The sequence below is a fragment of the Triticum aestivum genome, chromosome 6A, assembly GCF_018294505.1.
Source record: "Triticum aestivum cultivar Chinese Spring chromosome 6A, IWGSC CS RefSeq v2.1, whole genome shotgun sequence".
Taxonomy (NCBI): Eukaryota; Viridiplantae; Streptophyta; class Magnoliopsida; order Poales; family Poaceae; genus Triticum; species Triticum aestivum.
In genome coordinates this window covers 12,176,877-12,192,803 of record NC_057809.1, presented here as the reverse complement: position 1 = coordinate 12,192,803, position 15,927 = coordinate 12,176,877, and the positions used below count along the sequence as shown (strand labels likewise).

General features: G+C 43.9%; 1 protein-coding gene and 1 long non-coding RNA gene across 5 annotated transcripts; one reads left to right on the top strand and one right to left on the bottom strand.

Moving 5' to 3' along the window:
* The first annotated feature begins 6,717 nt into the window (after positions 1-6,717).
* On the top strand, positions 6,718-13,331 carry LOC123131660 (uncharacterized). 4 transcript variants are annotated; one of them, XR_006464266.1, is made up of 8 exons: positions 6,718-7,101; positions 7,189-7,277; positions 7,539-8,814; positions 9,125-9,285; positions 11,307-11,381; positions 11,642-12,178; positions 12,709-12,803; positions 13,062-13,331. It is a non-coding gene; the product is annotated as an uncharacterized lncRNA (long non-coding RNA). The 4 variants fall into 4 exon arrangements; XR_006464265.1 differs by having other exon boundaries at positions 6,718-7,085; positions 11,642-12,803; positions 13,062-13,328; XR_006464267.1 differs by having other exon boundaries at positions 7,213-7,277; positions 11,642-12,803; positions 13,062-13,328.
* Positions 13,332-13,842: 511 nt separating this feature from the next.
* LOC123129974 (antifreeze protein Maxi) lies at positions 13,843-14,938 on the bottom strand. Its single transcript, XM_044549930.1, has one exon. The coding sequence runs from the start codon at positions 14,887-14,889 to the stop codon at positions 14,002-14,004; it is 888 nt and encodes a 295-aa protein (XP_044405865.1). The 5' UTR covers positions 14,890-14,938; the 3' UTR covers positions 13,843-14,001.
* Positions 14,939-15,927: the final 989 nt, after the last annotated feature.

Below are 15,927 nucleotides of genomic sequence, written 5' to 3'. Positions count from 1 at the left end.
TCGAGGAGGGTGCATGTGGCGGGTAGGGCGATGCTACCACCAAATATGCTCAATGCTGCAACCGGTGCTATGCGGAGTCTGCACGACAGTGTTCTTTCTTTGGAGAAGCGGCGTCTCAGAGAGAAGGATGTGGCATACCCGGTTTTCGTGGCCAAGGTGCCAGAGGGCAAGGGCTTTGTGGATGGCGACATCGGGGGTACGATCGTCCTGCGGTTTGATGACATCTTTGCTATGTTTAACCTTCATCCGCTGCACTACACCTTCGTTCGGCTATTTTCGCTGAGTATGGAGATGCGGATCATTCGCGACAAGACCCCGGACATCGTGATAGTCGACCCCTTCTACATGCATGCCAAGATCTTGGGCAGCGCTGGGGACCGGCAAGTCGCGAGTTCTTACCTCGAAGGCGTCATTCTGGCAAACCAAGATAAGGATAACTTCCTCGTGCCTTACTTTCCCGAGTAAGTCCTCCCCTCAACCGGCCCGTAACATATGAATTCTTACTTTTCGATCGTTTTTCTTTTAACATTCCGTGTTTTCTGCAGTGACACACGTTGCACGCTCATCCTCCTAAGCCCCAAATATTCCATGGCCACGTATTTCGACCCGGACCGTCAGTCGAACGTAGACTACACAAATGTCAAGAAGGTTCTTGATGATGTTCTCCCCGGCTACGCCCAATCTGGAGGCACCTTCACCAGGCCTATTCGTAAGTACGGCAAGCACGTGTTCTCCCACAATACGACGTTCTGCTGCGTCAAGCAGTCGCCTGGCGGTCAGAAGGGTGCCTACTACGCCATCCATCACATGCGGGCGATCGTACGGGACCATCATCAACTTCTGCTACCGAGTAAACTCCAAGATTGGGCCGCGAGCGTGTCGGCAATCCAGGACGCGGACCTCCGACAAGAATTCTTTCGCATCCAGTCGGAGTTTGCGGAAATCATCCATCAAGATGTCCTTCGTACGTCGGGGCAGTTCTACCTCAGAAATCAACCGTCCAACAGTGACATCGACACAATGCTACAAATGCAGGATGACAACGCCCGTTCTTTCATGACTCCCACGATAGACGGCGGCTTCATCCACGCTCCGGTCCCTTGAGTCGAGTTGTCTAGTTCTGAAACATCGATTGGCTCATGTTGTAATTAAACTTTAATGAACTTGTAGTATGTCTCTTTGGTTTCGAGAGTCGTTCAACTTAGATGTAATCGATGCTATTAATGTCTTGCTTTTCTCTTCCGATCATTCTGTTGCATAATTATATATTGCTTATGTATTTTCTGTGAATTGGTACTAACGTTTCGTTTGGCTAGTGCATAGCGATGCCGACGTATGTCGTGTGCAAGGGTAAGGTTCCCGGAGTCTACGATGACTGGGAGGAGTGTCGGAGACAGGTTCACCGATTCAGCGGTAACAGTTACAAAGGGTACACCACTAGGGCCGAGGCCGAATCTAGATACGCCCGCTATCTAGCGGGAGAGGGGAGGGAGCGTTGGAGGAACCGGATGAAGACGAGTTTCATCGTGATGATGCTCATCATGATGACCGCAGCTCTCTTCTATGTGATGGTAGTTTAGATGATCGATATCGACTTGTAATGCGAAGACAAACTCGCTACTCGCGGTCTCGAGACTTGTAATATAATGTTCTATCTTTGTTCGGTCTTTTTAATTCGGAGACTAATATGATGAATTGTATTCGGAGACTAATATGATGAATTGTATTCAAAGACTAATCTTCTATTGTATTTGATGAATCTATTGTTGATGTGTGCTGTCTATATTTTGTCAAATTATACATTTTGTAACCTGTGCAAAAAACAGAAAATAAAAAAATAAAAAAAACCTAATATTCATACTAATGGCGCATCACATGACAGTGCGCCATTAGTATGACAGTGCATACTAATGGCGCATCACCGGGTAGTGCGCCATTAGTATGCTGCGGTTACTAATGGCGCATCCAGAGGTGGTGCGCCATTAGTATGCCAAAGCACCTGGGTATACATGCCCCCTGGGAGGCATACTAATGGCGCACCCTCGCATATACTAATGGCGCACCAGGTGGTGCGCCATTAGTAAAAATTACTAATGGCGTGCTATCAATGGCGCACCAGTGATGCGCCATTAATGGCCATATTAGGTGCGCCATTAGTAGTGGTATTTCTAGTAGTGCTACTAGATTGATACGTACCTTGGTTGTCAAAAACTGAGGGAAATACTTATGCTACTTTGTTGCATCACCCTTTCTTCTTCAAGGGAAAACCAATGCATGCTCAAGAGGTAGCAGCATGTTCATGACCGTTGTTGCTCTCTAGCTGGCCGCTTCTCAATCTATTTGCTAGCCTTCACCTGTACTAAGCAGGAATTCTTCTTGTGCATCAAAAATCTTAAAGCCAAGTTATTCCAGATGAGTCCACCATATCTACCTATACACGGTATTAACTTGCCGTCCTAAGTAAATTTGCATGTGCCACCTCTAAAAACTTCAAATAAATATCTTTTTTGTGCGTCTGGATTGTTCATAGAGCGACAGGAGGTAGTCAGTATCTTCCATACTAAGCGGGTTATTCTCATAATGAGTGTTTATTCACTCGTCATCGCACGAGAGGGGCGGTAATAGGGATTCCTAGTCCCAACCTGCAAAAAGAATAGAGCTTACAAATAATCAAACAAAAACTCCTATGGAGTATTAACCTTTTCTTTATCGCTTCAGAACTGCAGCTAATGTGTTTAGCATGGAAGATACCGATAACTAATGGTTGCGGAGTAAACAATAAGGGTGCATTTCCCAAAATTTCATTTACCTCTGTTTTAAAATTTTGAGCTCTGGCACAGCTGCAAATCACTGCTTCCCTCTGTGAAGGGACTATCTATTTACTTTTATGTTGTGTTATCACCTTCTAAACTAAGTGCCAAAACCTGAGAGCATTGTTGTCATGCTTATGCACTATGTGTAGCTAATGTTGGGTGCATCATGACTAGATCTTTTCTACCATGAATTACAATGTTTAGTCGCTGCTTGAACTTTGGAGGTGATCTGCATTTATATTTTGCGGTCTTAGAAAGGGCTAGCGAGATACCACTATTGTCATATTATATCATGGTTGTTTTCACAACGTGTTGTTGTTTGAGATATCTTATTATTGCTCGCTAGTTGATTATGTCATAGATATGCCACTACTAGGGAAAAGCTTATAGGCAGACGCTTACTAGTAGCGCGGGTTTATAATCCTCGCTACTGCTACTTACTAGTAGCGCGGGTTTTTACCCCTCGCTACTACTAAGTTGATACTAGTAGCGCGGGGTTTTAACCCTCGCTACTACTAAACGGTCTCTACCGTGCCCTCCCGAGACATGCCATAGTAGTAGCGAGGGGTGCAAACCCACGCTACTACTAAGTTGATAGTAGTAGTGCGGTTTTATACCCCTCGCTACTACTAAGTACGAGGTAGGTGAAATCTCCATATCCTCGGCCGAATCCCTCCTCTCTACCTCACTTTCCCCCTCTCTCACTTTCCTCCTCTCTCCCTCACTTTCCCTCTCTCTCCATGGTGCTCCTGCCCAAGAACATCTCCTCCTCCATGGCACCCAACGTCTTCCTCCTTGCTTCGCTGGTGTCCAGCAGCTCGTCCGTCTTCCTACTTGCCTCCATGCAACCACGGCGGAGCACCTCACCACCGGTGAGCAGCCCTGATGCGCCCTCCATCTCCTTCCTTTCTCCCCTGTTTCTCTTTTTCCCTCTCCCTCTCCCTCACCCTCTCCCTTTGGTTTTACTCACCTCCCATGCCCATGCCTGCACAGGTTGTCGACATGGCCAACCAGGAGCTCTCCGCCTTGACCGCGAAGAGGATCCTCACACCGTCGTCTTGCTCTACACTGGATCCGACCCTCTCCAACAGCCGTCGCTGGATCTGGTCTGCCACTACCCGTCCACACCTCCGGCGATGCCTGTCGTCGCTGGATCGAACCAATGACACCATTGACAACATGCACGGGGTCGAGATTTTTTTTGGTTTTTGAAATTAATAGTAGTAGCGCAAGTCACAGACAGGCGCTACAGATAGTTAGTAGTAGCGCGTGTGGAATCCGCGCTACTACTAACACACGTACTAGTAGCGCAGGTGGCACCCGCGCTACTACTACGAGTTAGCTGTAGTGCCGTAGTAGTAGCGCGAGCACCCGCACTACTACTAGTCTTTTACCCGCGCTACTACTAGGCTTTTTCCCGCGGTCTCTACTCATATGAGTTAATATAATTTTTAAGAGTTATTGTCGATATGGTTAGTTATAATCTTGGCTAAAAACCTGGGTCATGTTTAAGCTTATTTATGAAAACAAGAGCAAAAGAGTTCATAAAAGTTTTTCTTTTTCACTTTCAGTTTATCAACTGAATTGCTTGAGGACAAGCAAAGGTTTAAGCTTGGGGGAGTTGATACGTCTCCATCGTATCTACTTTTCCTAACACCTTTCCTCTTGTTTTGGACTCTAATTTGCATGATTTGAATGAAACTAACCCGGACTCCATGGTGTTTTTTGTGCAGAAATAAAAGTTTTCGGATTGGAACGAAACTTTGCGAGGAATTTTTATACAAATAAAGAGAATTTCTAGAGCCAAGAACAACCGAAGGGGGCCTAGATGGGCACAACCCACTAGCCCCCCCCCCCCCACGTCCAAGTGCACCCAGGTGGGTTGTCTCCACCTGGTGGCCCCGCAGACCCTGAAACCAACGCTATAAAATCCTATTTTTCAGAAAGAAATCAGGGAGAAAGAATTATTGCGTTCCACGAGATGGAGCCGCCGCCATCTCCTGTTCTTCATCGAGAGGCCAGATTTGGAGTCTGTTTGGGGCTCCGGAGAGGGGCATCTTCGATCTTCGTCATCACCAACCCTTCTCCATCATCAATTCCCTGATGCTCCCCACCGTGAGTGAGTAATTCCTTCGTAGGCTCGCTAGGCGGTGAGGAGTTGGATGAGATTCATCATGTAATCGAGTTAGTTTTGTTAGGGCTTCATCCCTAGTATCCATTATGTTCTGAGATTGATGTTGCTATGACTTTGCCATGCTTAATGCTTATCTCTTTGGGCTGTTTATGTTATCACCATTATATCTATGTTCTAGATCCGATCTTGCAAGTTATAGTCACCTACTACGTGTTATGATCCGGCAACCCCGGAGTGACAATAGCCGGGACACTTTCCTGTGATGACCGTAGTTTGAGGAGTTCATGTATTCACCGTGTGTTAATGCTTTGTTCTGGTTCTCTATTAAAAGGAGGCCTTAATATCCCTTAGTTTCCAATAGGACCCCGCTGCCACAGGAGGTAGGACAAAAGATGTCATACAGGTTCTTTCCATAAGCACGTATGATTATTTACAGAATACATGCCTACATTATATTTATGAACTGGAGCTAGTGTCGTAGCGTCCTAGGTTGTAACTTTCACATGATGAATATCATCCGCAAATCACCGATCCAATGCGTATGATTTTCATACATATTGTTCTTGCTAAGTAACCACTGCTGCTGTTACTATTGTCACTGTTACAAAACCATTGCTACCACTATTACCGTTATTATTGATGTTGCTACTACTATCAAAACTATCATACTACTATGCTACTGATCACTTTGCTGCAGATAATTAATCTCCAGGTATGGTTGAATTGACAACTCAGCTGCTAATACTTACAAATATTCTTTGGCTCCCCTTGTGTCGAACCTATAAATTTGTATTGAATACTCTACCCTCAGAAACTGTTGCGATCCCCTATACTTGTGGGTTATCAGGCGTCAAGACCTACACGCATTGTATGCAACCCTTCGTTAAGACAAGAAAATATAACTTTGTGGCCGGTAACGATAATCACAACCACTTGACATATACAATAAACATATAACTTTCTTACAATCATCGAAAGGACGATGGATGACTCAATTTGACAGTCAGTTACGGGAATAAATCTGAAGTGCCCAGCCACTGTCTCATCACAACCACTTGGGCCTCCTTTGATTTGGAGGAATCTTGTAAGAATTTCATAGGATAGGATTTCTATAGGAAAAATTCCTTTAGAGTCCTTTGGTTTGTAGGAATGGAATCCTAATCCTATGGATGAATTCTTCCTATCTTTCACATTTCATAGGAAAATAAACATTAGCCTAGATTCAATGAAAAACTCCTATGATGTCAATCAAAGGGCATCTCCTTTCCTATTCCTACTCATAGGATTTGAGATACATGTCATCTCATTTCCTATGACTTTCCTATTCCTATGATTTTTCTACCATATGAACCAAAGGAGGCCTTTACATATACAGTAAACATGTGACATTGAGGCGGTTTTTAGGTAGAATCAATGGGGAGAAAAATCAAAGATGGGAGAAAAAAATCAAAATAGGAAGGATTGGTAGGGAGGTTGGATGAAGGGCAGATGTACGACGAAACCTTAAGTTCTTTTTGAAGTAGTGAAGATATATCATATAACATCTTGCTGCTCCATGGACCATAATACATTGACGAGCAAGACATTGAACACATAAACCCTCAAGAAGTAGTAGGCAGGACGAAGCCAGCCACGTCGCCCCTAAATCTCCATGAACAGTGTTGCTGCCACCGCCTGTAAATTTCGTGCCCCGCCGAGGGCATTTTTGTCTTCTCATGTGCAGGGGTATAAATCTCAGCGACCGCACAAAGCACCGCGCGACGGAGAGCAGCACGAGGAAAAAACAGAGAAAAAGGGCGGCAGGGAGTGGGTGTGTCTCCCCCGTCTCCCCCGCGACCCTCATCCGTTCTTGCCGCCGCCGGCTCCTCTCCTCTCCCCACATCTCGTCTGCCTCCCTCTCCCTCGTCTCCTCTCTCGCACCGCCAGCCCCTTTTCTCTCTCGCCCCAGCCGTCTTTGTCCTCTCCTGCGCCGCCAGCCCCGGATCTGGAGGAGGAAGAGGAGAACCGGGCGTCTCGGCGGTGGCTCGACCGGCGGGCACAGAGGCGTGCTTCTCCGGTGGCGGCCAACAGCGGCGTCGGCGGCGCGGGTTGATTCACCGCCTGAAGCGACCAACGGCCAGCGAGGAAGACGACTTGAGGTGAGCCGCCACACCGGTATGCTCACCCTCCCCTATCCCTCTTTCCCCTCCTGTACTCCATCCCGATCTATCTCTTCATCTACCTTGCCTCTCTCTCAACTAGGTGCTTCTGCTTGAATCTCTTCAGCGGGGTTTCCAGCGCAGCAAGAACATGATGACCAAGTTCAACAGCCTCATATCACGCTACATTAGGTGATTCCCCTCTCAATTTTGATGTAGGCGTCTCTTTAGGGTGAACACTATTTATTGCAGTCCGTTTGACATATAAAGTACCTAAGAAGGACACACATCAGATATTGTTAGATGTTTCCACTTTTGTAGTTCCATAGATGAGATCTCTAAGTCACCAAAAAGGAGATTTCTAGCCTTCACAGGCCATGATATATCACATATTTGAGAATGGGCTTTCCATGTCTCCTTGTTATGCTCATTGAGACTTCAATCTGGGTGCAGGAGCTTGAGAGAGTCCGGAGGCCTTCCCAATCCAATGATGCCTCATCCTCTTCGCCACGTTGTCGCCCTGGCCACCTCTTCGCAGACCATGGGCAGCCTGACGTGAGTGCAGTCGACGGCTGGCCACTCCAAGCACTCTACTTTCCATCGACGCTGACAGCCACAGCGGGATGGATACAACCGCCAAGATGCAGAGTGGTTGTCGACGGCGTTGGTTTGCTGCCAAGCTGCAGGTGAGAAGGTGATGCGACGGTGATTAGTTTAACATTGATTTGTTTAATGCATGCCATTTTTGTTTGAGCATCTTCAGTATTAACTTGAGTTAATGGCTTGTCAGTTTGCTAATTGGAGTCTTATGATTGTTAGGCAGATTGTAGATTAGTAAATCTTATGTGCGTCACCAGTTAAATCTCGAACGTTAGAGAATGATCCTGATAATGCACACTAGTTTTTCTCATTTACAAATAGTTTTTTTAAGGGTCACACTTACACATGTTGTGTTCAGATGTTAATTGAACATTGGGTGAATTAAATATATATATCTCAACTACTATTGATATTCATGGCTAAAACCAAATTTCTTATTTAAATTTATTGCCCATGTACATGCGGCGCTGCTTGTGGATCTCCACAGTTCACGACAACTTTGCTGCAACTCACAATAGAGCTCAGATGCCACCAAATATTGTTGCTGAGCTGAATAAATGTTGAAGAATCTTTACGGGAGAGAAAATTGATACCATTCAAATTTATAACACTACAAACCCGAAAACACATACACTATTTGTTATCCTAGAAATTCCATTCCTATAAAGAAAGGACTACCATTCATGGGTATGTATGCCTTTGTATGTTTCTACTCCTGCATGAAAAAATGTGTTAATACTTGGTACTTTTCTTCTAACTGAAATATAGCTCCAGTTCAGATATTAGTTACTTTATGACTGCTTCTTAAATTTAGTACATTTGTTTTTTATGCCCTCTTTCTGGGGTTGAAAATATGTAAATCGATTCATCTTGAGCTAGCTTGTCATTGTGTTTCTAAATTGAAAGGTCTGTGATTGATTATATATTCATCCAAACATGTGTGTGGTCTATTTCCTTTGCATGCGTCAGCATATGTATGTTGTTCTTACTGTCTTTACAATGCTTATTTTGTGAAGGACCCACTTGCCTGATGGTGATCGTGATGAAATATTGCTTTTTTCATACAAGTTGATGATACAGTTTGCACATGGCAAAAATAAATAAATTGTAACGCTATCTATTTTACCAGGTAAAAACAGCAGCATGTTTACAGGTGCATGTATCAGTTGTAGGCTACTAGAAGATGTGTGTGACGTAGATCACTAATGATGATGCACAGATGACTTGATTAAATTTAGCAAAAGAAGTTGTCATTGCAAATCTCTTGATAGACATGCTATTTGCCAATGGTCGGCGTGCTTCAGTGGTAGTTAGTGCAATAGCAAGGTAGTAGTTGCTTATATGTCAGCATACATATCAACCATTTGGGATGCATCAGTTCTTTTCATTATAAATTTCTTATCTGTCATTTGCAGAGTGACCATCTATTAGTTATGCAGGTCGTGAGCGTGGTTGCAAATTATGCACTGCTCCTGCTGGTTACAAGCCTTCATCTCTACAAAAATATGCAGTGAGGTTGCTTGGTTCCTGACAGGGATTGATGTAGTTTGCTTCCCGTCAGAGATTGAAGTTCCTAGGAGATTACTATCGAGAAACTCAGGTTATCCATCACATATTTATGCAAATATCTCGGTAGAATTAGATGTCAGATTATATATGTTACTTACAAATTGTTTGTTTCCTTGAAAGTTACTCATTTTTGTTACCACCGTTGCACAAGATCAACTGTATTTCCATTTTTGTCATCCTTTTTCCGTGAGCTAATTTTGCAAGATGATCGATCAAACTACTCGGAAATGTATTGTACCCTTTAGAGCTCACATAATCTTTTGTACTTTTAGAATGATAGAATTTATGAATTTTGGGTGCAAATAACTCGCCATTTAAATTTGTAACTTGCGCCATTTGGTACAACAATATATGTTTTCTTCATTCCAAATACTCTGCATTGCCTTTTTATTCTACCTTCTGAATATTACCGCCAAAAAAATTTCAGTTTATTTATGAATAACCAACCTTAACAGCAGGCTGCTAAGTTTATTTCTTGTTGTTCCAAAAGCCGTTCATTCAATTCTACATTTGTTGGAGTATTTGTTAAAGACATACTTAGGAAAATGCCTTTGAGACTGAGCTTTTGTCAGGATAACTACCTAACACTCATTTTGGCTTTGTGGAAATATGAGTTGCCAGGTTATTTGTTTTCCTGCTTGTCCTTTATCTTCTCTGGCTGGTTGGGCCAGGACTTTGAGTTTCTTCTTATAGGGAAAAATGTGTGCTTTTCCAGTATGTTGGCTGATAGCTTTTCTTCCTTTAGTGTTTCTTCATGGCCTTCTTGAAAAAAAATCTGAACGACTACCTAATGAGTTTGGTCTTGAGTCGTTGGAGCTATAGGCTGTAACATCACACGACCGCTTGCAGCCAACAAATAGTTGGTCCAGCCATTCTTTCAGGAAATATTGCTCCTTTGTATCCTTTTCGGTTCTCATTCCACTTGGTCTGCACATTGAATTGGGGATGTCCAAGCACTTGTGAAATTGACCACGTGCCACTAATGTCGGGTGCGGTGCTGTTCTAACTCCCATTGCTGGATTGCTCCTTGGCCACCAGTAGTAATAGTAGAATAGTCAAGCCCTGATGTCAACTAGATTCGTGCCCTTGCACCTCAAGGTTCCACTCCCTCGTCTGCCCCTTCCCCTCTCTCCTTTTCTATACGTACACCTGTCTTTTTAGTTGAGTAGTTCTATTCTTGTGGTAAGAGCATCAATTAGTACAGACTTTGCCATTTATGCAAGATGATATATATGTTGTTGTCTAGCCTACCACTGAACCACTGCGATCACCGGAGACAAGGAAGAAACAAGAGAGAGAGAGGACACGAGGTTTCCCGGCACACAAACGCTTCCGGCCGCACGAACAACCCCTTTTATTTCCGGCGAGCTCGAACTCTGCCACACGCACACCACCCCACCGTGAGCGCACATACACTCCCAGAGGCTACATCATCTCTCTCTAGCTACTTTAGCTCTACCACCTGCCAGCACCTTAAGTAGTAGACGCGCACATACACAGCTCATGCACCGGCCACTAAGCCATGCCCACACGCATTAGCTAACCACTAACTACATGCACGCCCACGCACGTCCGCACTACATGCACGCCAACGGCTTGGCTGACCCAGCTGCTCCACTTACGGCGGCACGGCACGAATGACCTGGCCAAGTCTTCGCGTGAACCATCCAGCCACGAACGGCCAGCTCCGTGAGTCCAACCACGAGCGCACGCGTCAAGATTAATGCTGTCAATATAAAGCTTGGTTCAAGAAGCTATTCGCTGGTTTGTACAATATTTGTCCCCTTATTTCTGATCTTTTTAGTTTCAGTTTCTGTTGCCGCAGACTAGCAGTTTGAATGCAGAGCTACATCAAAGATCCGCGTCAAATAATTAGGCCAATATAAATAACAAAATTTGGGCATAGTATCGTAGTCGCCTCCATCCTATAGCATCTTAGCTCTCTGTACATTTTGATTGTTCATTTTACTGGCTCCTTCATTTTTGTCTGCTAGCTCAATGATTTGTCATTGTTATAATTGGTTCTTTTCTGTCACTGCTGGTCTTGATCAGATACTGGTGGCATCCGATGGGACAAATTCGGCTGGTCTCTATCCGAGAGGAGAGATCCGGGGAATGTGTGTTGAGGTATGTTAACTCGTCAGAGGAATGCCTCTTTATTTGGTTCCCCTTATTTTATTTATTGCTGCTGGAGCTTCTGTGGTTTCCACTGAAACATATATACTACTTTTGGAGGTAGAAAACGATACGGCGTTGTTTGTACTGAGGCCTGAGTCTGATCATTAGGCATCAATTTCTGGATTACTTTTCAACAAATTTGATAAGTTGGCTGTTCTTTGGTATCCATTTTCGCAACTGGTGAATAATGCTAGATGTATGTAATACAGGCTCTCATCATGTTGGTACATTGTGAATGTTCCATCAAGTTGTGGATGGCTCTGAGGCATGTGACACCAATGATAGATACTCCTGCCGTGTCATGAAGCATTAAGTGCTACAAAAATATTTCACAGGGGTAATTGTTTCTATTCTTTACCAATCTACCATGTCAGATGTTGTTTTATTATTGTTTGTTCTTCGTAGGCATAGCCTATTAATTATTCACTTGTCCGTAGGTATGTATCATGGCTCTAAGTCACGCACATGAGATTTGAGACTTTTTTGGGGGCTAATGATAAATATTGTTGGTGATAAGGAGTGTATGCTTATGTGTTGTACTTTTCATTATCCAATATATGGTTAATATTTATCATTGTCAAAAGAGTGCACCTCGGGATAATGGCTGCAAAATATTTTTCCTATATTATTATGTACTTCAACCTTTTCATATTTCAAAGTGGTTGTGAGAATGGCTATGAAATTGAAGAGGCGGCCAGAGGAGGTAGTGAGGGAGCTGCTCCTTCATCCTCCCCTCCATACTGTCGGTAATACATTATTTTCTCTCATAGATTTAAAGTGATTTTTTCTGTTGTTGCAAAGCATGGTTATTTAAAAAGCTGCAACCCAGTAACTTTGATTTTCACAGGCTACTCTGCCTTCTGCGTCTACCTTGCTGTATAAGAGACCAGTCAGCACTATGTATACCAATGATAACCACACACATGAATTCTGATTTGTGCACAAGGAAGCTCACAAATTTGTGTCCATCCTTTTCGTAGTAATCATATGGCTTGCATATTTTATCAGACTGATCATAGTCACGAAGATCAGACAGATAATATTAGGTAGAGAAGATCAGAAGAAACATTTATATCATATTTTTTTATGCTTTTTCTGTAGAAAAGGTACCATGGGTTGATTGTGTTGGATCCCATTACTATATGATGTATTTGACTGCTATTCCTAAGAACTGCTCCTGGACACAGTGCTCTATGTTGACATGCCTTACATTTTATTGTGTCGCCTATCTGTATATTTACTCGGATCTTACATTTTTGTATTTTTGTCAATGCAGGTGTGTTCTTCCTACTATAAAGCAACATGGATTTCTTTAAATTAAATTGTGCATATTGTGGAAAATAAATCTTGTGTGTCTATAGTCATGTTCATGTATGTTCTGAACTGAGACAAATATTCTTCATTGTCTATGCTTTTTCCTTCTGTTAATGATGATAGTGCAGCTCTCCATCTTATTAATTCCTTACCCATTCACTTGAAATATTGCCTAAATATTATTATTTTTGTAGTTGGTTTAGCAGCCTGACTTAGATCTTCTACATTGCCCATAGAGAATCTTCAAAAGTGTAGTCATATATTTCACTTGATAAATTCCAGGACATTAATCTATACTGCTTCTATGTGTTTCAGCTGTCACCAATCCATGGTGAAATAAACAGGAGAAAACATGCTTGCAGAAGTTGTCAAGAGGCTCCATTTAACCATCAAAGACCATGAGACCTACCAATCGAGTGATAGAGATGGACACAATCTCTCCTTGTGGAAGAACAATGTATCAATTGCCAACAAATCCAAACATTTCATCCTATCTTACCATGTAGTACTAACATAACTGCAATGTATCGCTTGTGTCAAAAACTATTTGAATCGCGTATATGGCTATCTATGATATCAAATCTTTATGTTCTTTCAATATCATGTACACTCGAAAGCAAGGCCATTATATGATAAAAACCCACTTGCACTCCTAAGTTTATCAAAATAATTGCTTTCAGTTCATAGTGGGCTTTCGCCTTTCCTACACAACAAACAATCCAAAATATTTCTATATTGATTCATAGCACTTGATAAACAAGTATACATCAAAACTGTATGCTAAAAAAAGGCAAAGAGATCTCTTTTAGTTCTTGGTTCAAGTTTGTCTTGCGCGCCAAATGGCGTGACAGGTCATCTAGTTACTACTAAAAGTAAAACAAGCAAGACAATAAAACATGATTCGCCGCTCCATGGAGCCATAACACATTGACTCGTCCAATTTTGTGTATTGGATGTGTGCATTGATTGCACCCAAAATATGACAAAAAGACACAAATTGTGGTGGAACTCATATTATTAATTTTCAGATGATACATGTATACATCGATTGTTGTATTTTTTTTAAAGCAAGTCAAGCGTGTCTTACTACTAAAAATAAAACAAGCAAGACATTAATACATGATTCATAATGTGAACGTTTAAACAAAGCATGCATGCATGAGAATTAGCATAACGTGGTATCTCAATGCTGCTATTTTGCGTGCATGGTAGTATGTAGATGATGTTGCGCGTGAATAGGTGTTTAAGGCACCACTTAGGCACCATTTTTGCCGGTGGCCTGCTGAGAGATGGCCCCGTACTGCATTGCATTAGCCTCAGATTTCGCGGCATCCTTCTTAGCGGATGCTGCCTCTTCAGGTCTGGTGGCGGTTTCAGCCTTCTTGATGGACTTCTCGGCAGTAGCTATGTGAGCATCTGCCAAGGTACCGGCAGCTTCTTTCCTGCTAGGGGAGGTAGAAGAACTTGTACCAGCTACTTGCTGAGAAATGACACCATACTTTGATGTAGCAGCGGTAGACTTGGCTGCAGCTTGCTTGGCATTCGCGGCCTCTTCAGGTGTGGTAGCGGTTTCAGCCTTCTTGGTGAACATCTTAGCAGCATCAGTGGTGCCTTCTTTCCTATTGGGGGAGGTAGAAGAACTTGTACCAGCTGCTTTCCGAGAGATGGCATCATACTTTAATGCATTGTCAACAGACTTTGCTGCGTCTCGCTTGGCAGCCACGGCCTTTGCAGGTGTCTTGGCGGTTTCGGCCTTCTTGATGGACTTCTCGGCGGCGGCATAGTGTGCGGCGGCTAAAGTACCGGCTGCTTCTTTCCTGCCTAGGGAGGTAGAAGAACCTTTACCATTTGCCTGCTGAGAGATGGCATTGTACTTTAATGCAGCAGAAGCAGATTTTGCTCCATCTTGCTTGGCAGTCGCGGCCTCTTCTGGTGTGGTGGCGCTTTCAGCCTTCTTGATGGACTTCTCGGCGGCAACAACACGTGTAGCTGCTAAGGTAGCGTCAACCCCTTTCTTGCTGGGGGTAGCCATCTTCAATGTGTTCTCCTCCGCAGCGCCATAGGTCTCGGCTGGCCTTGTGGCCGCCACCGCCACAATGGTGGTGAGAAACAACATGGCCATGACATTCTTTCCGTTGGCCATTAGTAATTTCTCAAGTGGTATCTTAGGCGCGCGGAGGATTTGAAATGATGGAGCCACATGATTCATAGAGGTGATAGGCTTTTATAGAGACAGTGTGCGGTCATGAAATCTCTCCCATGATTGTGAGGTCGTAAGGGGTCAACAATGAATGTGAGGTCACCAGAGCCCCAGAAAGGTATCTGGTAACCCATTTGTGGAAGCATGCATGCATGTATGCGTGTTTTGCATTTTCTTTTCTAGTTTCTCTCTATGTATGGACCGTGGGAACAAAAATAGATTTCTAAGTGCGAGCTCAGATGCTCTCGAAATCCAGGCCTTCTACTCTTTTCGAGATTGTTGTAGGTACCATTACGTGACTTCCAGCCCAGACCAGGAGGTCCTTCTCGTCGTACTGGAATGGGAGCCCCTAGGGACGCGCGTGAACTCTGAGGGACACCATGCACGATTGTAGGTGCATGCGTATCCGCGCGGTGCATTAATGTGGTGGCAAGTGACGTGACATGAAACAGCTTGTTGCCATGGTGAGCAAGGTGTGACATGAGCAACGACCATGAGAAGTCGTCTCCAATGTTGAAGTCAACCACGTAGATGAATGGGTTGTCCATGACGGCTTAGGATGACCTGGTTGGTGTTGAAGCACACAAACTTCACGAAGGACGCTACCTCTTGTAGCGTCTAGTAAGCTAGCAATCTGTTGGCCGACGTCGGTCGTGGATGACATTCGGTGTGCGTACCGACGATCCTACACCGCAGGCCCCAACTGGAGCTACACAAATCTTTAGGCCATGACTCGGATTCAAAGTGTCAAAGTCATGCCACAGGCAGCAGAGTGAGCCACGACTTAGATGAATGCAGACGATTAGGTGCCATGGATCAGAATCCAACCAAGATGGCACCGTCTGTCCTTCGTTCGAACCCTCCTCGTGTGCTACACGATAGACCCACATGTATCACACTATTCATGCATGTATAGTTCATTTTGGGGATTTTCCACGCCCTAGCAATGCCACCTCATGCCCCATTTCCTGAATCTCCATG

Excerpts from the sequence above, each read along its gene's own strand:
- LOC123129974 (XM_044549930.1), bottom strand. The coding sequence starts at position 14,889 with ATGGCCAACGGAAAGAATGTCATGGCCATGTTGTTTCTCACCACCATT.